Source organism: Colletotrichum graminicola (genome assembly GCF_000149035.1).
Source record: "Colletotrichum graminicola M1.001 genomic scaffold supercont1.12, whole genome shotgun sequence".
In the NCBI taxonomy this organism is placed as follows: Eukaryota; Fungi; Ascomycota; class Sordariomycetes; order Glomerellales; family Glomerellaceae; genus Colletotrichum; species Colletotrichum graminicola.
In genome coordinates, this window is record NW_007361016.1 from 625,565 (window position 1) to 648,811 (window position 23,247).

The window sequence follows — 23,247 nt, forward strand, 5'->3', positions numbered from 1 at the left end:
ATGTGTGTCGACCAACAGCTCTTTCATTCTGGTGTCCGCGGCCGAGCCGACACCTACAAGAAAAACGCAAAAGACACGAACGCCAGCAAAATGAGCCCAAAGACCCAGGAAGCTCGAGTCATTTCTGAAGCCCTGAAGGGGCAGACCATCCACGTCCCAAACCTCTACAGCATCCTTAAGGGATGGCCGGTCAAGGCCAACGTCAACTACGAACGTCTCGTTCCCGTCGTTGAAGATGCTTTTGACCGGCAAGTCCGATAAAATGTGGAATGTAAAATAGAAGAAATACTACTGACGTTCGCCCCTTCAAATAGTCTCGTCAAGTCGCCCAACCTCCGGGAGAAGTACCGGAGGGCTGATTACGCCCGCTTCGTCAGCCTGTCAGTGGTGTTCTTTACCTGTTTTCTTCGAACTACTGAGCTGATTACTGCAGGTACTACCCTCATCCCGAATGGGATCGAGTTCAGACCCTGGCGCTCTATATCATCTGGTTGTTCTGCTGGGACGATGCCATTGACCAGCAGGGGACTGTGGATCTGAGCAACAACCTTCTGCGTGCCAAGACACGTCGTGACAACACCATAAGAGTGCTCGAGTACGTTCTCGGCCTTGCTCCGAAGTTTGGCTCGGATACACAGTTTTCTCAGGCAGATTATGAGCTGAAGGTGATTGGAGATGAGTTGAAAAAAGCCTACACCCAAGGTGAGGCTCGACATCCTTGAAAACTGTGGGCATCGCTGACCCAAGAACAGAGCAGAGGCAGGTTTTCATGAGCCAGATGCGGCGCTATATTGGCAACTGTCACGAAGAACAGACAATGCGGCTTCAAGGCACTCTGCCTAGCATCGAGTCGTATTCAGAGCTTCGCCATGGCACGGCCGCGGTCTGGACCCTGTGCGCTCTCGTCGAGTCAGTCATCCAAGAAATCAGATACTCATCTCTTGTTGACCAGTATATCAGGTTCGGTCTATCGGAAAACATTTCAGAGCACATCCGGTACATGGAACAGATCCAGACTATATGGTCCGAGACCAGCAGGGCTGTTTGGATGTATATATATCTTTCCGCTCAACAGTACGGCGGCTAATCAAATCAAAATCAACAGCACGAACGATATACTTTCCCTTCGTAAGGAAATCGTAAGTATCGCCGCCCCCCCTGCCTGATCTTCGTCGCTTTCTCGTTATCTGATACACATGAATAGCCCAAGGAAGGCAGCGAGAGCGTTGTAAATGCCATCCCCATTATTATGAAGCACGAGGGCAAATGTCCTCAACAGGCCGTTGACGCCCTCCTAGCCGAGCTAGCCACCTCTGTGGCAGCGTTTGAGGCTGCTGCCATCGGTCTAGAAGAAGCGGCAGACAAGGGGGAGAGAGAGCTTTTGAAGACCTATTGCGACGCATGTCGCTGCATGGTCACAGGATCCATTCTCTTCTCGTAAGTGCTCATTCTCACCCGCAAGGAGAACGCACCAGCTAACCCACTTTGGCAGGCTCGAATCATCCCGCTACAAGCTAGAGGACTGCTTGAACGAAGACGGCTCTTTGGACATCTTATTGTAGGGAACGATGGGATGGAGACTTAAGAGAGACTTGGGAAGGTGGAAGCTGTTAGACAGATACCCCGTGTAGTGACCAACTTGGATTAAGCTGCGCTTGCTCTGGCGATATATCTGATCGACTTTGACCCTTGCCAGAGTGTATACTTATCCCGACAGAATGAACAACAACCTGTCTCTTTCTATACCAAAAGAGGCCTCATGGTTTCAAAGGATGCAAGAGGAATCTCATCATGCATAGATAACTTGGGTTGGCATGGATCCTACCACCTCTCAATCAAAGTGAGATATTTAGGGGTTTAGGGAGTTTCAGAACATTACGTCGTTGAGCGGACAGACGGCTCTCAGGCCCTTTTCTTCTTCTCCTCCGCCAACTGCTCGAAGCCCTGAACCAAGTCATCTCTCAGATCCTCCCACCCCTCGACGCCGACGCTGACCCTCAACAGCCTCTTGTCGCATCCGCTATCGCTCATTGCGCGCCACTCAATCAGGCTCTCGACACCACCCAGCGACGTCGCATGGTGGAACAGCTCCATCTTGCTCGGCAGCCTCCTGGCGTCCTCAGCGTCCTTGAGAAGGATCGCGAACACGGGGCCAAACCCTCCTGGCATCTGCTTCGCCAGCCACCCCTGACCATCCGCCAGGTCCTCCTTCTGCAGGCTGGCATGCACGACGCCGTCGACGAAGCTGCCCACGACGCCAGCGGGGTTCCGCCGGATCTCTCCGTCGAGCCAGCGGACGAGCTCCGTCGCCGAGCGGGACTGCCTCTCCACACGCAGCTCCAGCGTCCGCATCGACCGCACGCCCAACCAACCCTCCATGTTCCCCATCACGCCACCGATGAAGCACCGCTCCATGAACAGGTTCTGCACCCACTTCTCCGCGTGCTTCGGGTGGACGGCCAGCACGCCGCACAACATGTCCGAATGGCCGCCAAAGTACTTGGTCCCGGAGTGCATCACGATATCCGCGCCGAGCCGGAATGGGTCCTGCAGCGGCGGCGGCGCGAACGTGGCATCCACAGTGAGGTATGCCCCCTTGCGCTCCGCGATCTCCTTGAAGTACGCCAGATTGCGAGCCTCGCCCGTCGGGTTGAGCGGCGTCTCGACGTGCAGCACGTCGCCAGCTTCCAGCTGCTCCAGCGACGCCTCGTCGAGCTCGAGCTGCTTCAGCCCGTTGAGCTTGGTAAGGATCTTGATGACGCCGTGGCAGCCGTGGTAGCCGCCGCCGATGGCGACGCGCTTCGGGTTCAGGTGGACTAGCATGGCGTGGAAGGCCGAAAGGCCAGACGAGTAGGTCAGCGAGGGCCCACCGAGGACCGAGGTGAGGATGGCCTCGAAGCGGGTTGTGTTTGGGGCCGAGTAGCGCGAGTAGATGTGTGTGTCGCCCGGGGCCAAGGGCTGTTGGAGAATGGGGAAGACGAAAGTTAGTATCCCAGATTGCCATTGACCCAACTCTCTCTCTCCCTCGCTCGCTCTGTCTTCTCTCTCTTTACTCATTGGTTCTCTCAGGAACGGCAACGAAGGGCAGGGAGCATCGAGCTGTGGAGCGAGCGGGAACCGGGTGACGGGAGACCTACGTCGACATTGCCCCCTGACTGCAGCTCGTCTGGGTTGCGGCTGTACTTGAACGTCGTGGAGACGTGCATGGCCGGCGCGACGTCGCGGTGGGCGCTGATGCCGTCGTCGGCGTGGACGGTGCGCGTCGCAAGCGACAGCCCGCTAACGCCGTTCAACGGGTCCGAGCCGCCGCCGGCCCCAGCCCCGGGAGCGGCCGAGGTGCCGTTCGCGGGGATGTCTCCAGACATTTGCGCAGGAACGTGGGCGGGGGAGGGTTTCCTTATATCCTCTATGGAGGGCCTTTCCCCTTTAGAATATGAGGCGGAGTGACCGTCTATGCTGCAGCCAGGTTTCACCGGATGGTCGGACCAAAGATGTATCTACGTTCTGGGCAACGTGTCACTCTTTCGTAGGATCCCGAGGTATGAAGTCAAAGGGTAATTGGAAACAAGTTTTGGAAGGATTAAGAGTCACCGACGTCCGGCATGGATGGCGATGAGAGAACAGTGGACCGGCGGGATGAACCCCCTCCATTACACCTACCTAGGTAGGTACCTTATTTAAAGGTGGGGTCACTTTGTATGTACGCAGAAGTGTCCCCGCCAGGCCTCCGACATTCGGAATTTTAATCTTGTAAATTTCAAATCACTTTCAGAGCCAGGGCATTATTTGTTCGTTACTACCCAAACAGTCCTCATAAACACATGGCATCGAGTAGTGTCAAAATTGTTATCATTATCATTAGAGAGCTTATTTCTAGACGCCAGGCCTCAAAGCTCTGCCCCTCAGGCTTACTTGCAGCTACCCGTACATGCATAATGTGGCTCAGTCCAGTGAGATTCTGGATCATGAGCCCTAGTTCTTATGGTATCATAGCGAATCCGTCTTGTACATAGAGACGTAGCCCAGCCAATAACGCCGGATACCATGCCGTCGGGGGCTTGCACCGGGTGGCTAAATACTCAAATGAGAATAAAGGCAGGCGTACAATCAGTGGACTTCAGTAGTCTCGACTGACGCTACCGACTCGGGTCGCTGAATGGTGCCCAATTCCGAACCTTGCCCGCTCTGACCACGCTTTCTTCCTGCGCCCGACAGGAAGCGCGTAACGCTAGAGTTAGGCGAGTTGGCGCTCGGTTCCTTGTGGTCTAAGTCACCGAAGCGCGAAAACAAACCGCGCATGCGGCTGGGTTGGTGTTGCTGGTGCTTCTGGTCGTCCAAGCCCACATCCTCGAAGCCTTCATCGGCAGTAGGCAGGTCCCGGTCGGCCCGCCTATCAATCGCCGATCGGGGTAGTCGGGGGTAGCGGGCTGAATCAAGACTTTGGCGCGCCGGGAAGTCGCTCTGAGGAATGGGCGACCGTGCTGTGATATCCTACAGCACATATGTGGTCAGCGGCTGCGCCGAACCGAGCGGCGTTGGTTTGTTGAGGAAGAATAAACATACAAATGACCGTCTGTACGAGTCGAAAGACTCTCTCGAAATAGAGAAGTGCTCGATCTCACCGCTGTCATTACGAGTGTCTGTTGAGTTGCGACCCGAGCCGAGATATTTGCGCGGCCACGGAGCTTTTTCTTCAGTTGGGGATGGCTGCACAAATGCGTTAGCCATGTCTCAGGGACTGCAGAGGTAGTGGGCAGGATGCATACCGGTAGGTAGACTCCGCTGTCGTTGACGACTATGTTACAGACAAACAATCAGTCAATTGGTCTCACGATGGGCGCCATTTGGGTTGTGCGGAGTGGTGATCAATTGGGGCGATTGGGCAGAAGCGCCTACCACTCATTTTGTATTCCCCGTTATCCTGGCTCTTGGAGCTCCTCACGCTCAGCGACGACGAGGCCTTGGAGCCAACAGTGTCCTGCTTCTCGAATCCGGGATGCGATGGGTTCTGGTTGTCGGGTCGCAGGTTCTCATCCCCAGCTGGAGAGAAAACAGCATGGCCCGGACGACGGGCAAAGGGGTTGCGAATAGGCATGACGAAAAGTAGTGGGAAAGCGGAGTTGTCGGGTTATTGCTATAGGAAGCGCAGTATAGTACAGGGCAAGGGTATAAGAGGTCGAGACCATGTGAAAATGCAGCCTTGCAAGGTAGGTGATGCAAATGCAGACAGCGAAATTTACTGGTGTTGTTTCGGGCTGGGTTGGGAGTTTCGAGGTTGATGCTGGGACTGTTTGACAAGAAACCGATGGGTGGACCCAGAAGGCGGGGGGTATGTAGGTAGGGTAAGTAGGTAGTGGTAGGGTAGGCGGGATGGCGATGGACTATATGGCAATCTTGGCCGTCTTGTTAGTCGGGTCGAAGTTTGCTGATCTAACCCCGGTGCTTTTGGAGACGTTACAGTGTGACAGTCAGATGGTGGCTTGGATGTACGACAGCTGATTGGATTGGAACTGGAGTCTGGGTAAATAGAAATGGGAATGGAGAATGGAGAACATGGAGGTGCGTGCCGCGGTTGCAAGTCGGGGACGTAAGATACATCGACGTGAAAGATTGGGGCATGAGAGGGTTGAGGGAGATGGAAGTGCAGATGTCAGCTGAGGGTGCCTTCCTGTCTACCTCATCGGGCGAGAATCTGCAGGTTTTGGGCTGCGCTTGCACTTCGCTTGTCTCTGCCATGTCTCCCTTCTCCTTCCCGCCCCGCGCCAACAGCAGGGCCACACTTGGCGTTCGGGTGACAAGAAGATGGGCCGCTTTTCCCTACCACTACCATATGGCAACCGGCCATCTTTTTTTGTCGCCCGAATATTACACACTTCCTTCCTTTCCATGTGCCGCCCCTTCCGTATCTGCCTAGGCAGGTAGGTACGCATCCCCACGCACCCACAGCAAAATGTGTACGTACGAGTACTTTGTACACGCTACTTACTGCCCCGCAGGGACCAGAAGCGAGGGAGGAGGAGCGCTTCAAACTCGGAAGTGACGAATGACCTCCCTCTTGCAGCTGCATCTAACTATTGGATCATGAGTTGGTGAGTTGAGGTAAGGGACCGGCTTCGCTGAAAGAGGAGGCATGCCGGACTGGACCTTACCGTCATCTCCAGGGCCGTCTACACTGTGCACTCGGAGATAATGGGACCTGGCTTCATTTCCCATCACCGACTTCGCACCCGACGTCACACCACAATCGCAGCAGCCTCTTCGCTGGAATGCTACGCGGCCATGTCGTCTATCAGTGGAGACGACCGGCAGGGACAGCCCGATGGGAAGGGAGTTTCGGGAAGCTTGGAACGAACCACGAACTGTCCGGGGCCTGGGTATTAACGACCGAACCAAATTCAATCTAATGGACAACAGGCCAAGCCTGTGACAAGACAGGGGATCTTGGTCGATGACATCTGTTTGTCCCATGCTTCCCTGCCATATGTCATTGACGTCCTTCAGCCGCCCCCCGACCATGGTTCCAAGATTTCATTCGATTGTCGTGCACCGGTACTTGGGACACCTCATTGATTGCAACACATCAATATTCTAGGTGCCTCATCCATCCGTTCCGCTAGAAATCTGGGCACGATGGGGTTACACTTGCCGTCGCCTAGGTATCTCCCCCGGCCCAGTTTCCAGCACCTTGTTCCCGCCATTGCTCGATACCTCCAGCGGTTAAATCATCAGCCCAGTCGAAGCCAAGGAGCGCGCCTTGTTACGTAAGTAAGCCGAGACTTCTTCCGAGTCCCAACTTACCCGCGGACTTCCGTCTGCAGTGCAGTGCAAATATCGGCTACCCCTTCCTACCTAGAGAATGTGGGCAGCCCCACGGATGTCTTGGCACCAGGGCGTCAGAAGGCTTCCTGATGATGGGCGTACTGATTTGCCCTTGTCCTTCACCTGCCCTGCGCGGACCTGCATTTCGTCTCCGTCCACTTCTTCACGACATCCGAACGTTCCTAGTGCACGAACGAGTCTGCCCTGTGCATCATGCATCGCCCAAGCCCTGTGCAGTGAAGACGGCCGGCAAACTTTCCGGGCCGCGAACAGGTGTGGTTGTTGTCGTGGCCGGCGAACACCTAAGCCGTAAAGTACTATCACCACAGCTGGCGTACCTTGACTTTTAGACGGATACTTATGGCGAAGTCACCTCTCACCATGACCAATTGTGACTTATCGGCCAACGCTGTTCGTCGAGTCATCGTGATACCATAAGATATAATGGCCCAAACAGGGAACGGGTTATATCTTAGATCACGTATGCAGCAACTCTCAGGCCCAGCCCAGGTGACTCTGAGTGGAAATGCAACCGCTGGAAGAAAACAGACAACATGAACGAGCGCCTGTTGTGAAGCATCGAAGACATGCGCGTCTTCTTAAGCTGATGCCCGCCTTGAGATAGGCACAACCATTGGAGCTGTTGTCCACAAGCCAAGATCCGCATGCCGAATGCACTCATCATGACCTCAACACCAATTCGCAGGATCATCTTGTCATTGGATTCGTTCAACAAAGGGACAGCCCTCTCGATGAGACTCTGTAAACAACATGGAATACGCTACCGTCTCGGCTTGCGTCTGGATCAGGAAATGCGCGAAATGTCTTAACAAAACAGCCAACGGCGGAGAAGGCCGCCTGGTTCTAGGCATTGGCGAACCCAGACACCCAAAGCCTGGTGGGTAGATTTACCTAACCTGCCGTACTAATTTCGTGTCTGTCGCAAGGCAAAAAGTGGTGATGGCATTGTCAAGTTCACCATCAGCCGGATTGGGTCGGATCTGCCACATCTACCACGTGAAAGGCTCTTTGTTTCGAGGCGATCGCCGGGGTATCTGCAGATGCTCCAGATGCTATTCAGATACTACCAATGTGCTTTACATGGATTAGTCTTGACCGCCAGTTCTGGGACTGCGCCTCAGCCACGCCTTTGTGTTCAACATCGGGTTTGCAGTTCGCCGCAACACCAACTTCTCGGCATCAGCGCAGTCTCTTCCAGTCTTTCCATCTACTAAGTTGTTCCCAAATAATTTTCCTTCGTCGACTGGACCCTTGTCAAAACTGCAGCTCAGCACTGGGGTGATGATCGATGCGTCTAAACAAAGGAAGTCACCGTTCTGAAAGGAAGATCATCGAGCTTGGTACTTATCGCAAGTGCATGATCGGTAGATACGCGCAAGCTGGCGTATGGTACTGCAGACTGAGGACGGATTATATGTCATTGTATTCAAGATGAGCTCGTTGTTCCTTGTACTAGTCAGACGACGCTTGATCTATCGCCAGTGTCCCAACCTCCACGGCCGACAGGCACGTCATAACTAAGTAGAACCTTGACTCTACTTTGTAAGGCCACGGTTCAACAGTGCCAACCGCGATGCCGGTTTCATACTGCCAGATCATTCCAGCGGGATTTGCACCTCTAAACGCTTGATACGTGGGGTCTAGTCAAAATAATTAGGCGGCCTCCCTGTCTCAGCACGCACCACTTTGTCAACCCGCAGTGGCATTTCTCGGTGGATGAGGTAGGAAAAGTGTTCACGCACTGAGGGCATGTCATGAGATTTGCACGATGCTGAGGCGCAGGCAATTTCAAATGTCCATCGAAGGACCAACAATGCCAGACCCAGCACCCACATTGGCATTGAACCCGGGCACATCTCCCCTGTTCCGGGCATTCATGCTTGGCATCTCATCGTGTGACACGACGGGACGACGTCTGTTCCCACCAGGCCTTGGTGTCAGACCTTGTTGGAGCGCACTAGGTCAGTGCCATACTCGCCAGGGCCCCCAAGAAAAGAAGCGTATATGCAATGATTAGGACCTATCCGAGCGCCCGACCATATCGGGCGATGAATATGTGCGGCATCAGTGCTAACGGCTGTCACAAAGAGGCTGAAGCTCAAATAGACCTCTCTCGTCTCTCCGGTCCCACTTGGTACCACTCTCACTACGGCTTGCCAAGACCATCGGTCGTTTTCAGGTCAACATCATCTTAGCTCCAATACGATGCAATGCCATGCATGTGAGGCAAAGCACACACTCTGTGGTGTACCTAGTGCAGAGTGCAAGAGTAAATACAAGAGATCAGCATAAGAGTGCTTTCCAGAAGGGGCAGTGCGATCGAAACGGCCAGGAGAAATCCGAGGCTATGTATTGCGTTGAATTCGGCTTTTTCTTCTTTCTGTTGTGCGACGCTGGCGTGCTGATATCCGCTTCGAACACAAGAGCAGTATTCAATAAAACCAGAAAGACATGCCCCAATTTGGAAAAGAGCTGGCAGCGAAGTTCTGGTTGGGTAAAGGAGCTCGCTAGACATGCCAAGAATGTGGCAGAGTGTGGCAGAGTGTGGCAGAGTGTGGCTCTTGTGCGTGCTACCGCAACCATACGAAAGACGACGACAGAAATATGACCACGGTCCTCAAATCAGCTGTGGCTTTTACCTTGTTCTTTTACCTTCCGCCCTGGCCCCGGCGCTACCTAAGCGGGCAAAGAGCTAAGGTAGCCCAGCGCCGTACCTTGCATTCCGCAAACGGCCATTGAGGGCCACTTCCGACGTCTACTGTGTCTCTCGCGAATCCCCCGCAAATCTCTTTCCAAGAAGGCGTCGAGCTACGGATCCTCTCTTTCAATCCTTACAGTATCATGTCTTCCCGTGTCAGTCGGACAGTTTGCCTTGCCGGATCCAAATCATTCTGACATAGCGGCAGCGCAAGAGAAACACTGGTTTCCCAAACCACCGTCGACGGTAGTAGCTTGTTGAGATCCGCGACATGGGGTGGAAGACCAGGGATGACCCAGTCTGATGCCCTGCAGGCTGCAGCGGGCATCAGGAGTACCTGGTAGCTTTACTACCATAAGCTCGTCCATTGTGAGTAGCCGCCTTCGGGATAGTCGTCGACAGACGTGGTTGTAATTCACTCTCGCACGTCCTCGATCAATGCTGTTGTTCCTTCACGCACCCCCATCGTCCTTCCAACTCCACTTGGGCGATGATGGACGGCCAGCCACTGATACTCTCTGTCCGAGACGGACGCCGGCTCTAGTCCCAGTCCAGCGGCTCATTGAGGTCCAGGCCTGGGCCTCCAATGAGCTCTCCAGCCTGGATGGGATAATGGAAGTGAAGTGTTATGTTTGCTGTTGCTATCCGTATGCGCCCTATTTCATACAAAACCTGTCAGCATCCGTCCGGCCAACTGGGGCAAATTTCTCAGATCCCATACATGCTTTAATTCTCTTCACCGCCGAGAGTCCGTTGACGCCTCTTGTATTCACTGTTGCCCATACGAGGTATACTATACTCGCCTTCTGCTCGACTGATACACGACGACCTCGCAGCTTTCTCCCTCAGACTTTCCGGCTTTTCTGCATCACTCTTGACCAATACTCGTATTTCCACAATACACCGTGGTAAAGAGAAAACAACAACACGAAACCTCGCCACTGGTACCGCTCCTCCCAGCTGCCGCTCACCGCATTCGTATAAACCGACGCCAAGCCTGCCCGATCGCTAAGCAATAAAAAACATCAGGCACAAAGACTCAGGCACAAAGACTCAGGCACAAAGACTCATCCGGCCGGAAAGGGACTCTTCGTTTGCCTGGGTTCCCTTCCCATTCCAGAAGGAAGTCGTGCTCCATCTATAATCATCTCACCTTTTCATCTATCTGATAGCACGCACCTTCCTCGCTTGCCTGCTCGGACTTTGAGCACGTTCATTCAGCAAACGGCAGTACATTTCTACTCCCATCAATAATCATTCCTAATTCGAGATGGGTCAATTCTTCGTATCCTGGGAGCTATGGCAGCAGATGACCTTTGTAAGTCGTACTCAGTACCTGTACCTCAGCATGGCTAACACTAGTTACCTAGATTCTGGCCTGCGCCATCGGCGTCGTTTTCGTTATCGGTTTTATCAAGCTATGGTGGATGAATCGGTACATCGCGAGGCAAGAGATAATCGATGCCGAGAAGAGAGCGCATGCCGCAGAGCTCGCGTCAACCGGCCTCCCAGTACCTCCACGCAAGAAATCCGAAGTCCCTTTCGGCGTCCGCGCCATCCAGTCTGGTATCGAGGTTGATGGCATCTGGATATCTCGTCCCAACACGCCGTCCAGCGAACCGTCTCCCAACTCAGCCAGAGCCAAGGGCAAGTATGTCTCGATGGGCCCTATTTCGCCTCGCTCTTCAGTCTCCGACACTTTTAGCTCTTCTTCTCGTGCCGAAATCGGTCCTCAGACATATCGACCCAAGTCTACCTACAATCCTGGCACGAGCAGAGCCGACGCCCTGAGCCAGCTCGAGGGCAAGCCTCAAGAATCTTTTGCCTACAACACGTATCACCCCCGAAGTAGCAATCCCATATCCGAGGCCTCAGACGAGTCAGGAAGCTCCTTAAGCCCCGTCGACCGCTCTCCATACAACGGCGCCGGTGTCCATATGCCCGCCCACGCACCCCCCGTCAACCGCCACCTGAAGAACGCGCGCAACGCCAAAGAAAACAACTCGCAGCCCCGGACTGGCAATGGTGTTCGCGCGAACAAGGGTAACCTGCAACCTCCCAAGGACAATAAAGGATACTCTGGTCTTCCTCAGGCCTCTCCTCTCAGCGAATTCTCCGACCCCTTTGCCGACCCTCAACAGCCGACAGACACTTTCAGTGATGACCACGCTATCCTGCCCTCATCTCCCCACGTGAAGTTCGCGGCCAACGACCACATCGCCCGCCAGCGCTCCTACAGTGGCAGTAGTAGCGGAAGCAGCAGTGTGCGTCACAGTTAGAGTTGTCATCAGCGCTGACGCCGAGCCATCCAGGCGTTCAGCTGAAGTGATAGCAGAGTGGAATCAGCATTATTTGATGGAATAGCGGTCTTTTCACCTTTGTATTGTTCACTTCTTTTTCGTTATTCTACGTGAGTTTCTCACTCATCAGAATTTAATAAATTCACTACATCATTGGCTAGTCTGCCTCAATGGCGGCGGCAGAAAAGAAGGAGATATCGGCGGCCTCGCAAAGGTGCCATACGATGATGGCGTCCGGGTAATTCAAAACGATCAGGCAATGACGCAGGCAGGAATTCTCGTCAACTGTCGCACATTTGCATGGGAAAAGACTATCGTTAACCATGCGACAATTGTATAGAATTCCAATAGACAGAATTCGCAATGCTCAGTTGCCCAATCATTCTCTACTCCCCACCTCCAGACCATGAGCGTGGGAAAAGGACCTGAAGGATAGGCGTATATATGATGTGAGGGAGAGAAGGGGAGTGGGTGTGTTTATATAAATCGACATTCGCTAGTGGTGCTCGGCTCCCACCTTTGCACTCCGACCCTCGGCGTATGTCCGACTTTCGGTACCGGAGCCGGTTATACGACTCGAAACCCCGCCACCTCCCACTTCCCCCGCATCACACACACATACTTACCTGCCCCACACGTTCGATGTACCGGTAAGACGTGGGGGAGGAAGAGAGAGAGGGTCGGGCTACCGCAGAGAACCCCAGGGATTTGCTCCTTCAAAGGGGATATTGGTTCTTCTTGTTCGTACATAACATCGCGCGATTGCATCATCATCACTGCCTCGGATCCTCTTTGCCCACGTCAACGAAGCTCGTTCCCGAACACGCACACCCTCTGAGCAGTAGGTCTCGTGCCTCACAGACTAACCAAACCACACTCCACGGCTCGAACCAAGATACATATTTAGAAACTCGGGATCAAGAGAACAGGCAAACATGTCACCCACTACCCTCCACCAGGGTGCGGCAAAGGGCTTCGCCGACGCCGCCACCTACGACGCCTACCGGCCCTCGTACTCCCCCGAGGCTACCCAGAAGTTCCTCTCGCACCTGCGCCTCGCCGACGTCCCTCATGCACGCGTCCTGGACCTCGCGGCGGGGACGGGCAAGATGACGGAAGTGCTGGCGGCGCGGCACGAGGGGTTCGAGATCGTGGCCGTCGAGCCCCACGAGGGCATGCGCGCCGAGCTCGAGAAGAAAGGGTTGCCCGGGGTCGAGGTAAAGGACGGCTTTGCGGCGAAGTTGCCGCTAGGAGAGGAGTGGGCCGACGGTGCCATCGTTGCGCAGGTCAGTTTCTTCCTTTTCCCTCTGTATTTTATTCTCTGCAACACGCGAGCGGGGAGGGAGCCGTGATGAGATTGGCGGCCGGACAGCCTCAGGGGAGACGGTGACTGACTCTTGTCTCTTGGATAGGCCTTTCACTGGTGAGTTGGACATTGTGGCATGGATGACTTCGAACATGGCTCACACCGGGATATAGGTTCGCGACACCAGAGGCTCTGAAGGAAATCCACCGCGTTCTGAAGCCCACTGCCGTGCTGGGTGTGATTTGGAACATTGAGGAATGTAAGTTTCCATTCCCAAGGTCCCCGTCCTGCAGTGCCAGAGTGCCAGGAACCCGCAACGCCCATCTGACACGACTGCCTGCAAACAAGACAACAAGCCGCAACACTGGAAGGCTAGTACGCCCTGGGAAAATGCTCTTAACGAGCTCGTCTTCAGCCTCGGCTCCGACGGCCAGTCGCGCTTTCGTGACTTCGTCTGGAAGGACGTGTTCGACAACCAGCTCGACTCGAACCCGCTGCGCGCCGTCAAGGACGTCATTATGGAGGGCGGGCGCAAAATGCCGCTGTTTTCGGTGCCCTTGGGCGAGGAAAAGGTTCCCTTCACAGTCTGGCTGACTCCAGAGGCCCTGTGGAACCGGCTGCGGACGCTGAGCCAGATCGCCATACTAGAAGGGGACGCAGCGAGGGTGTTCAAGGAGAAGTTCGATGCTATTGTGACGGGGGAGAGCGTAGAGAGGAATGAGAAGGGCGAAGTTTTGTTGCACGGGGTTACGTATCTGGCGTGGACCTCGAGGCTGTAGGTGCGCGCGGAGGCGAGCATCTGGTAGTGGTGGTATATGCTGTTTTGATTTCATAGATATTTTGTGCATACAGCGCCTCTTGGCCAGCATAATGCTCGAGGATGTTATTGCCCCGAGCCCCCGGTCCTCTTTCGCAATCCACGGTTGACTTGTCCATCCGCCGTTCCCTAGGAGTCGGCAGAAATGTACATGACTATGAGGTTCATCAGCATTCAGATACACATGAGATGTAGGTATAATATACTCACCGTTGTTTCCTCTCACAAACGCGTCGCCGTACGACCGCCTCTTGGCGCCGTTGACGTACTCCTCCGTCTTCTCCAAAGCGATGTTCATATAGCCATCGACTGACTGCAGCTCACCTGCGACGGCATCACGTCAGCGCGGCCGCATAAAAGCAACAAGTCTTCTCGTCACGTTCCGTTCCCCAAGCCAGCAGGGGACTAGGGCTCACTCACCCTTGTAGACGACGCCCGAGTTGAGCTTCACGGTGACGGGGTTGCCGATGATGTCGCTGAGGAAGCTGGAAGGGTCCTTGCCCTCGCCCTGGCTGATGTTTCCATTCTCCATTGCAGGTGTTTGTTTGTTTGTAGTTTGGGTGGGTTACGGGTGGTTGTCGGCACACTCGATTGTACAGTTGTGGTGCGATGAGTCGTTAAGTTGATGTGAGTGAGGCTAACGGACGTCAAACAGATTAATTGACGATGTTCGCAGAATTGCTGCCAGCTGGCGACGACGGGCGTCTGGGGCGGAGTCGACCACAAAGAAAAGGGTACTTCTTAACAAGTACCTCGTCCTAGGTAGTCTCTCGCTGGGAGCTGTTTGATACAAATTGCCTGGGGCCAACTGAGGAGCCCTCGCCCCTCCCTGAGCCTAGCTTTCCCAGCATGGTTCGCACTGTCAGGCTACCCGAGCGGCGCACTCCCACCACCGAGCAGCGTGCATGGCGAACCACCAGCGCCAGGGTTCCCTGTGGGGTCCAGTAGTTCAATATTTGCTCTCACCACGGAAACAACGCTCCTCCCCCATCCCGTCCCAAGACAGGTATGCGCTCGAGGACGCCTTCTCTCCCTCCCACTTCGTCGCGTTGGTTCGTGATGACTCTGTCCGCTGCCTCTTTTTTTCAGGCACAGCCTCCGGTGCTTTCCCCTTTGTGGCCTGGAAGGTATTAGTCTTCCAAAATCCCACAGCTATAAAACCATTCTCTGCATGCAGGTGTTCAATTGGTCCCAACATTCGTGTTAAAACTTCTTCTCCGTCACGCCACCCTTGCAACCCCCATCGCATAGCATAACGACAACCGAAAATTTCCATACGTCTGCTTAGTATACAAAAAGAAACAAAAGCCAAAGAGAGACATGGCCGACGCGGCAAAGCCCAAGAGGCGCCTCCCTTTCAAACCCACCGCCCTGCGCCAAAAGTCGGATCCAAAGCCAGCGCCCAAGGACAACAACGAAGACGATGACGACGACGACGATGGCCTTAGTCTTTTCAAGCGCTCCGCCGAGTTTTTTCCTGTTACGGTTGCAGAACAGGAACGGCGCATGAAGAGGAAACAGGCGGAGAGAGAGAAGAGCTCGCAAGCACGATCACTAAATGGCGAGACGAAACCCACGTCGAGGACCAGCGATGAGCCCGGCGGGAGGGACGAGGAGGAGGCTAGGTACTGAGTCTCCCTTTACCCGGAGCCTTGATGTTGCATCTTGAGCGACGCTGACATGGCTCCAATGAACAGAGAGCCCGGCACGCCTCCCTCGAAACGCTCGCGAACGAGCGACGAGTCGCCCGAGTCGAGAAGCAAACCCTCCCCGACAAAACGTCGAGACGGTACTGAGACACCCTCCAAGCGCATAACCCGCGCCGCCGCTTCGCGGACGCCGCGGAAACAGGAGGTGATACCGATAAAACCCGTCATCTCGATCGATGACAGCGATGACGAAGACGACGAGGAGGACGATGCTCGGCCGCTAGACGACGATGACATCTATGACGCCTCACCCATACGCAAGCCCAGGTCCCGGTGGCAAACCTCGGAGCCTGAAGTCTCGCCCCTGGTCATTGAAGACGATGACCCGTTTGCCGAAGGAAGACGAGGCGAAGACGCTCCCGCGGCGCAGGAGGAGCAAGAAGAAGAAGATGACGAGTTCAAGGAATACGTCCAGCGCGCTATGGAGCGTAAGAAAGCACTTGAGCAGGAGGCCAATCAGACGGTCAATGTCTTTGTCACCTCTGACATCCCAGGGACCAAGGAGAAGCAGTTTCGCTTCACTCTCGTGAAGCCCCTCAAGGTCCTCCGCAACGCCTGGATCGATGTTCAGGATGGCCGCGCCGCCGTGCCGCGCTCCGAGCTTGAGAGCGTCTTTCTCACGTGGCGCGGGCACGAGCTCTACGACTGGACGACGTTGCATAGTCTCGACCTCGCCGGGACGTTTCGCAAGAGCGGCGGGGGCGGGGACGGGGGCGGAGTTGCATACGAGGGGTTCCGAGAAGACTGGACCAACGTACACATGCAGATGTGGACGCGTGATCTATGGGAGGAACATGAGCGACAGGAGGCCCGGAGGCGGCGGCACGACCTTGGCGAGTACTCGGACGACGAAGGGGGTGGGAACGAAGAGGGCACACCCGCTGTCGAACAAGAGGCCGAGAAGAAAATTAAGGTGCTGCTCAAGACCAAGACGGATGAGCCGCTCAAGACGTCAGTCCGGCCGTCGACGACCATTGGCACTATCATGGAACTGTTCCGCAAAATGCGCGGGCTGGCCGCTGACGCGCCTATCTCGCTCATGTTTGACGGTGACGAGCTCGAGGAGGACATGACGGTCGAGGACGCGGACATCGGCGACATGGAGACGATTGAGGTCTACATAAGATGAGGGGCTCAGGTTCGCCTATCGGAAGTTTGTTGGATAGGGGGGACCCCCCAGTTGTCGGAAACCAGGCGAAGCTAAGATGGATAATAGGCGCGCATCAAAAAGGGAGGCAGGCGGAGAGCTAGGTTTTATTCGAGATACCCGGGAGTTCCGAGCGGTCTTTTTGTGTTTCATGGGAAGGCGGGCTACAGGAAACACGATGCTGGTAGCTTGAGAATCGAAAAGGAAATGAAAAAAAGGAGAAAAGGTTCTGGGCCTTCAACCCATGTCGTCCCGACCCCTGAGGTGACAACCGTTTCCTATCTTTCTGAGATACGGATACATTTTTAAACTCACTACAACCAACTCCTCACCAGTCTCGGAGGATCGCCATTTTAGCGCGACGTTGTCTGCCATTTTCCCATTTTGTCAATCCATTCTGTTACAGCTAGTCGCCCCCCCGAAAGTTCCCCTGGCAAAGAAACATATCCCGAGACGATGTGATGGAATAACTCAGTATCAGCCACGTTAAAGAACCTCGAATTCGAATCCGCAAACGCCCTGGCCACCCGGTCCTTTCCAACCGTGCGGGAGGAACGGGCCGATCACTCATCGCCATCGCCTACGGCAACTCTTGCGAGTACCCTTGCCACGCCACGACCACCCAGGTATGCCTTCCATGTGATCGGTTAACGACCACGTGCGCCCGCTGCCGCTGGTTCGCATCATGGACGCGAAGTCCTCCTTGCCGGCCTTATTCTCCGCCGGGTCAGCGTCTTCGTCCTGACGCGCTGTGATGCTAAAGTACCGTGCCCTGTTGTACTTTTCGCCCAGCCGCTTGGCAACGTCGTTGGCCTCGTTGAGGGAGACAAGGCGGCGCTTGTCCGGGTGTCGTTCGAGGAAGACGCGTATGCTTTCCCAGACCTTTTGCTTGTTGGAGAGCTTGGAAGAGCCGTTCTTCCCATTCTCCTTGTCGTCGTCTGCCTTGACAAAGGATTCGACGGGCCTGTTGACATAATCGGTGGGATTCTTGCCGCTGTTGAGCCTAACGGGTCCCGGTGCTGTAAACTTCTCACCGGTGACATTCTCGCGGGCGATCTCGGCAGGGGTGCGGCCGACGGCGTTCTCGCGGTAGAGAAGCTTGGGCTTGTATCGGACCAAAGCCTCGGCCAGGAGATTGTCGTTGGACATGACGGCAGTGTGGAGGGGCGTGTCGCCTGCACCATTGAGCATCTCAAGTTCAGCACCATGGGAAAGCTTGAGAAGCAAGTCTAGGACGTCAATAATCTGTTCGTTGCTGTCGTACTTCTTGTACAAGTAGTAGTAGGGCGGATACGTTTTGCGCGAGTCGCAGACGGCGGTAATCCACGAATGTAACGGCGTCGTCCCGCTCTCGTGGATATTGTTGCGCTGCTGGAATAAGTGAGCGATGATGCCGGGGTCAATGAGTTCTAGAACTGGACCAAGATCACTGGCCCTCGGCATTGCGAACAGCGCCGCGTGTATTATGTTATCTCCAGAATTGTTACGTGTCATTTGGTTTGCCCCGGCCTTGATGAGGGTCTTTGCGAACTCGAGTCTACCAAAGTGGAAGGCCAGCCATAGAGGTGTATCGCCGAGGGTCGATTTGTACTCGAGGGAATTGGGGCACGCCTGGACGAGATACTTGATGACGTCGTTGGTCTTGTCTGTTGGAGGACCCATCACAGCACAATGGAGAGCAAGTTCGTCTGGTTCCACATTAGGACTCGCCCGGGTGCAGGAGCAAAGAAAGACTCACTTTGGATACCCAGCCACTTGGAGATGGCCCGGTCAAAGCCGCCAGGTGCCTGGCTGATGTGTTTCAGCCTCGAGTCCTCGAGGGCTGTTTTTGACTTTCCAAACTCCACGTAGTGTCGATGAGGGGCATCGCCGAGGAACCATTCGACGCTCTGGATGTTCCCGGCAGCTGCAGCGTGGAGAAGTGGTGGTGTCTTCACTCCAGTTGACCGGACCACCGTGTTTCGTCCGGCCGTTGCCCAATCCTTCCTGCGATGCGGGTCAGCACACTATCATATCATTCCAACATGCATAGGCTCACCTCTTCATTCCGTAAACCGTGAGACCCTGGTAGTACTTCCGCTTCTGCTTCATCTCAACTCCACTCTTCTTGACCAGGTCGTCAAGGGGAATTCCGGCACCGGTTCGACTGATGATCTCTGCAAGAGCTGCAGTCTTTCCATTCTTTACAGCCCAGAGGAAGTCGTCCTCGGGGAACGAGAAGTGCCCATCTATATCATCTTCATCAGTAACCCTGCCGACAAGCTTCTGTTCAGAAAAACGGCTAGCCATGTCAAGAAGCGTCTTCAACCCGGCATGATCGTCGTGTTGCAGAACGAACTTGAACAAAGTCTGTCTGGGTTCGTGGCTTATGGCCTTGTCGTCCTCGATCGTGAAGGTGTGAACATTCCAGGCTAGAAAATCCAAGGGCTTGACAATGGACTTGACCTGCATTGAAACCTGGCCAATGTTGTCGATGGTGAACTTTTTGTCGAGTATTTCAGAGATGATCTTGGGGTCATCGGTGGAGTCAACATCGCTCTTGTACGCCTCATCGTCGTCATTATCCTCGGAGTGGCCAGTATCCAACTTGTATCGCGTTGCTTCCTGATCCTCCGGTGCGTACTGGGCCATGACAATCTCCAGGATGACCGATGCAACATCTTGGTGGCCTCGGAGGTAAGCCAATGAAAACGGGGTGTTGCCATCACTGTCGTTCACTGAGATGTTCAGTGGCGGCTCCTCCTGGTTCTTGCCCCAGGCCTGGAGCGTCAACGATTTGATCTTCTCGACATCACCCGACCAAGCGGCCTCGAAGCTATTGCAGAATCAGCATCCACCAGAGTATTTCAGCCGCCCCGTGTACTTACAGCTCCAAGTACGCAGACTTCCTAGCTTCAGTTACATCAGTAGCACCAGGGAAGGAGAACACAAAGCCGTAGTCGTTGACCTTCTTCATCTCCAATGTGTGGCTGTTCGAAAACCTGTTGTCAGGACTCCCGTTGTCAGGGAACTTGAGGTCAGGGTACAATTCCTCGATCGTTTTGCCTCCTTTCGCGATGATGGCTTTCTCCAGCTTCTCAAGCGATGCGATGGCCTCCTTGATGGCTTGCGTCTTCTCGATGGTGCCTTTGCGCTCGTCGTGCTCTTTTTTCCTCTTTTCGTAGGATTCTTGTTGTGTCTTATGGTCAATCTTAAGCCAATGAATGTTTTCCGATACCTGCCAGTGTTGGTAAGATCCTGCTTCATACTTTTGGAGATACTCGTCCATTCTCAAAGGTAGCTCGGGCTTCGGCTGGGTAAATTTCTCGGTCGTGTAACTACGAAGACACTCCAGCTGATGGTGGACAAGGTCAAGTGCAGTCTGACCCTTGTGGTAATGTCTCAGGTGCCGATGGTCGATAGCAGAATAGGAGCTCTTTGTCAATGTATTGGGATCCGCCCCTTTTTCGACCAAGCTTATGGCCACCTCGGGGTCAGAGCAATTCTGGATCGCCACGATAAGTGGCTGATCGTTGCATGCGTTAAACTGCCTTTTGTTGTTCTCATATGAACCAAGGTTGCCAGACGCCTTGGAAAACTGAGCCGCCTTCAGCCACGTATCGAACTCGATTTGGGGATTGGCCCCAGCCTCCAGTAATTTGAGGACAAGGATAGAATCACCATTCTCAATCGCAGTATGGATAGGCGCAATTGCCGCAGGATTCCGGCAGTCAACAAAAACCATGTGGTTCAGCGCGGTCTTGAGGCCAACTTTGTCGTTCTCCCACAGTGTGTCAATCATCTCCCGGTTGCCGTTCTCAACGTACCGATGGAAAGTAGTACAACCATCCATGTCGGCTTGGGATGAGCTGGCGCCAAGCTTCATCAGTAGAAGAGCCATCGACTTGGCCTTTTCGATAGGAAGTGACAGCGCAAGTACCAGCGTCAAGATAGCCGCCTTGGGCTGCTTGTTTGAGTCGAGAAATTTCACGGGAAGAAGAGCGTCGCTGCCGTAATCGCAAAGAACCTTGACAGCATCTTCATGCCCTTCCGAGATGGCAAGATGAAGAGGTGAACAAGGTACGTCCCAAGCCAAGACGTCGATCTGGTAGAAATCGGGTCCATCGGTCGTCTCGTCCAGGACGAGATCTTCCATACTCTTCTCGTTCTCATCCTGGACATTAACGAACGAACCAGTGGCAATAGAAGTTTCATCTGCTTCGGTGTTGCCCGCGTCGATCACCTCAATGTCAGAAGCTTCGCCCGAATCATCATCACCCTTCGCACCCATGTCTTCGTCGACCCGGTTAGGTATCTTCTGCGAGCCAGAGCCATGCTGCGACCTGGCCTGAATTTCTTTGCGACGGCGGTCGGCCTTCTCCTCTTCTTCAGCTTCGTTTAGGTTACTCTTGTCCATCAGGATCTTGATCATGTCGGAGTTCCCACGCTCGGCAGCGAGATGCAGCGCTGTCCTGCCGTCGGCAAGGCGTGCAGTCAGACGGGACCCATGATGGACAAGACAACGCACGACTTCGGGCGTGGAGCTGGTCGCCGCCAGGTGGAGGGGCGTACGTCCAGTGTAGTCTCGCTTGTTAGGATCGGCGCCCTCCTGTGACAGCCAATCGCGAACCTCATCGACATCGCCATCGACGATGCTCTGGCACAAGCGAGCAGTGTTTCCCACGTATGCCATGTCGGTCCAGTCGTCCTCGGTTAAGGGGTTGAAGGAACCGATCTGTTGCCGACCGGGATCATCAATCAGAAAGGAGACTGTGCCAGAGATATAGATCTCGCCTTCCTTCTCGGCTACTTCGAGCTCTTCAGGCGTGACAGGCTTTGGGCAGCAGCCGCAGCAATCTTCAATAACATCCTCAACTCGACCGAAGAAGGCGGGATGCCGGTGGAGATATACCTCCCTGTTCTCATGCTGGTTCCACTCGGCATTCAGAACTGAAATCATTATTAGTGAGAAGGTGACATCTGGTAGCTAAGATACTCACGCAGATCTCGAGTGTAGCAAAGCTTTTCAATCTTCTTTGCATGGAAGCTGTTTGGGTTAGTTGAGGAAGTCAATAGAATGGATATATCAACATACTACCGACCGTATGGAACAGTGAAAGTGTGATAATTGGAGACATCATTTTCGTCAACCCAGTCCGCAACTTCGTCCTCGTAGTTGTCTTTGATGTTCCCATTCAGGCGATGGGGGTTGAAGGGGTTCGCCATCGGACGGCCTCTCTCCTGTCTTCTCTGGTTAAGGTACGTCTCACGGACAGATTGTGTGGGGAGTCGTTCCAGGACCAGGAGTCTTGCTAAGCCGAGCGTCCTTTGAAAGCTGCGCTCGAAGATGGTGGGATCGATGCGTTTGCGGTCAAGCTCGGGCCAGTAAATTTCGAAGTTGCGGTGGCTGTACTTGGAAAGCCGGTTCTCGTAGGAGGGACTTCGGCGGGTGAGGTCGATTTGGTTGACTTGAGTGATGAAACTTCCCAGGGCTCTGGGCGTAACCCAGACCTGCTTCCCGTTGTAGGCGCCACCTGCTGCGTCAATGTCAAATCCGGTGAGGATTTCACCTACAGACCTGAAGAACGGCGTTAGTCGTCATCTCTGCATCGGCCGCCAAGCTGCTCTTAGTAAAATATTGACCTACTTGTATACACGCAGAACAATCTTCAGTTTTGATCAGTGATTGGGTCTGATAAAGAAGAACCAGAGCTTACCTGAATGTGGCGGGTGGGGTACTGAGAGGCAATGGTGATGGCATATTTCGTGCGCACAACCGTGACCTCACTCAGAATAGCATCGCGGACTGAAGCCTCGATCTCCTTGATCTTCTCGATAGCCTCTTCGTGGGTGAGACCGTACAGAAACAGGTCAACGTCAGACGCCGGACAGAACTTCTCGTGGTAGTACTCGCGAAGCTTGCGTTTGGATGTGTTGAATTCGGGCGGAACTGGCAGCAGGGTGTCGATGACGGATGACCCAGCAGCAACAACGTTGTCCCAGTTCATGTCGATAAGGGAAGACTCAGAAAAAATGTTGAAGTTCTTCTGGAACTCTGTGATACCGGAGACCACGGCAGGAGAGCCATCGGGACGGCGCTTGCCGTCCGGGAGGACCATGATGTAGCGGTCTTTCTCCTCCTGGGTCTCGGCGGCGAGAAATCGGGCGCGTGTCTTGATGTTCTTGGTATCCTCGGTGAAGAGGGGCAACAGGTTGATATGGGGGTCAGCGAGGGCAGGGTTTTGTCGATCTTGGGCGAAGACAGATCGAAGCTGAGCTTCATACTTGCGGTAAGGCCCCAAGATATCAACCATCTTCTTCTCTGGGTGATCGTGGATGTAGTTGACCAGGTCCCCATGAGGGACCGGCAACTCCTGCAGCTTTGGGATGGTCATTTTGGTGAGTTTGAGGGCTGTTATACTGTCCGGGTTTTTCTAGGGTTGATTGGGAA

At 54.3% G+C, this 23,247-nt stretch overlaps 8 protein-coding genes across 8 annotated transcripts; 4 read left to right on the forward strand and 4 right to left on the reverse strand.

The window, feature by feature from the left end:
* On the forward strand, window positions 1–1,562 carry GLRG_03977 (uncharacterized protein; the record flags this gene model as incomplete). The annotated part of the gene is made up of 7 exons (XM_008094662.1): window positions 1–252; window positions 325–380; window positions 434–702; window positions 753–1,050; window positions 1,106–1,139; window positions 1,205–1,437; window positions 1,493–1,562. The coding sequence occupies 7 exons, from the start codon at window positions 1–3 to the stop codon at window positions 1,560–1,562; spliced, it is 1,212 nt and encodes a 403-aa protein (XP_008092853.1).
* A 340-nt stretch (window positions 1,563–1,902) lies between these two features.
* GLRG_03978 (Cys/Met metabolism PLP-dependent enzyme) lies at window positions 1,903–3,365 on the reverse strand (the record flags this gene model as incomplete). Its single annotated transcript, XM_008094663.1, has 2 exons — window positions 1,903–2,958; window positions 3,138–3,365. The coding sequence occupies 2 exons, from the start codon at window positions 3,363–3,365 to the stop codon at window positions 1,903–1,905; spliced, it is 1,284 nt and encodes a 427-aa protein (XP_008092854.1).
* A 742-nt stretch (window positions 3,366–4,107) lies between these two features.
* On the reverse strand, window positions 4,108–5,095 carry GLRG_03979 (uncharacterized protein; the record flags this gene model as incomplete). The annotated part of the gene is made up of 4 exons (XM_008094664.1): window positions 4,108–4,491; window positions 4,564–4,707; window positions 4,767–4,795; window positions 4,897–5,095. The coding sequence occupies 4 exons, from the start codon at window positions 5,093–5,095 to the stop codon at window positions 4,108–4,110; spliced, it is 756 nt and encodes a 251-aa protein (XP_008092855.1).
* A 5,713-nt stretch (window positions 5,096–10,808) lies between these two features.
* GLRG_03980 (uncharacterized protein) lies at window positions 10,809–11,817 on the forward strand (the record flags this gene model as incomplete). Its single annotated transcript, XM_008094665.1, has 2 exons — window positions 10,809–10,856; window positions 10,909–11,817. 2 exons carry the CDS (start codon window positions 10,809–10,811, stop codon window positions 11,815–11,817), a joined length of 957 nt encoding a protein of 318 aa, XP_008092856.1.
* Window positions 11,818–12,773: 956 nt separating this feature from the next.
* GLRG_03981 (methyltransferase domain-containing protein) lies at window positions 12,774–13,923 on the forward strand (the record flags this gene model as incomplete). Its single annotated transcript, XM_008094666.1, has 4 exons — window positions 12,774–13,124; window positions 13,251–13,261; window positions 13,318–13,403; window positions 13,493–13,923. 4 exons carry the CDS (start codon window positions 12,774–12,776, stop codon window positions 13,921–13,923), a joined length of 879 nt encoding a protein of 292 aa, XP_008092857.1.
* A 167-nt stretch (window positions 13,924–14,090) lies between these two features.
* Window positions 14,091–14,493, reverse strand: GLRG_03982 (LSM domain-containing protein; the record flags this gene model as incomplete). Its single annotated transcript, XM_008094667.1, has 3 exons — window positions 14,091–14,116; window positions 14,172–14,285; window positions 14,382–14,493. The coding sequence occupies 3 exons, from the start codon at window positions 14,491–14,493 to the stop codon at window positions 14,091–14,093; spliced, it is 252 nt and encodes an 83-aa protein (XP_008092858.1).
* Window positions 14,494–15,281: 788 nt separating this feature from the next.
* GLRG_03983 (uncharacterized protein) lies at window positions 15,282–16,799 on the forward strand (the record flags this gene model as incomplete). The annotated part of the gene is made up of 2 exons (XM_008094668.1): window positions 15,282–15,586; window positions 15,659–16,799. 2 exons carry the CDS (start codon window positions 15,282–15,284, stop codon window positions 16,797–16,799), a joined length of 1,446 nt encoding a protein of 481 aa, XP_008092859.1.
* A 585-nt stretch (window positions 16,800–17,384) lies between these two features.
* Window positions 17,385–23,191, reverse strand: GLRG_03984 (uncharacterized protein; the record flags this gene model as incomplete). The annotated part of the gene is made up of 8 exons (XM_008094669.1): window positions 17,385–18,505; window positions 18,556–18,803; window positions 18,856–19,632; window positions 19,685–21,746; window positions 21,797–21,843; window positions 21,892–22,374; window positions 22,444–22,463; window positions 22,514–23,191. The coding sequence occupies 8 exons, from the start codon at window positions 23,189–23,191 to the stop codon at window positions 17,385–17,387; spliced, it is 5,436 nt and encodes a 1,811-aa protein (XP_008092860.1).
* Between the last annotated feature and the right edge of the window lie 56 nt (window positions 23,192–23,247).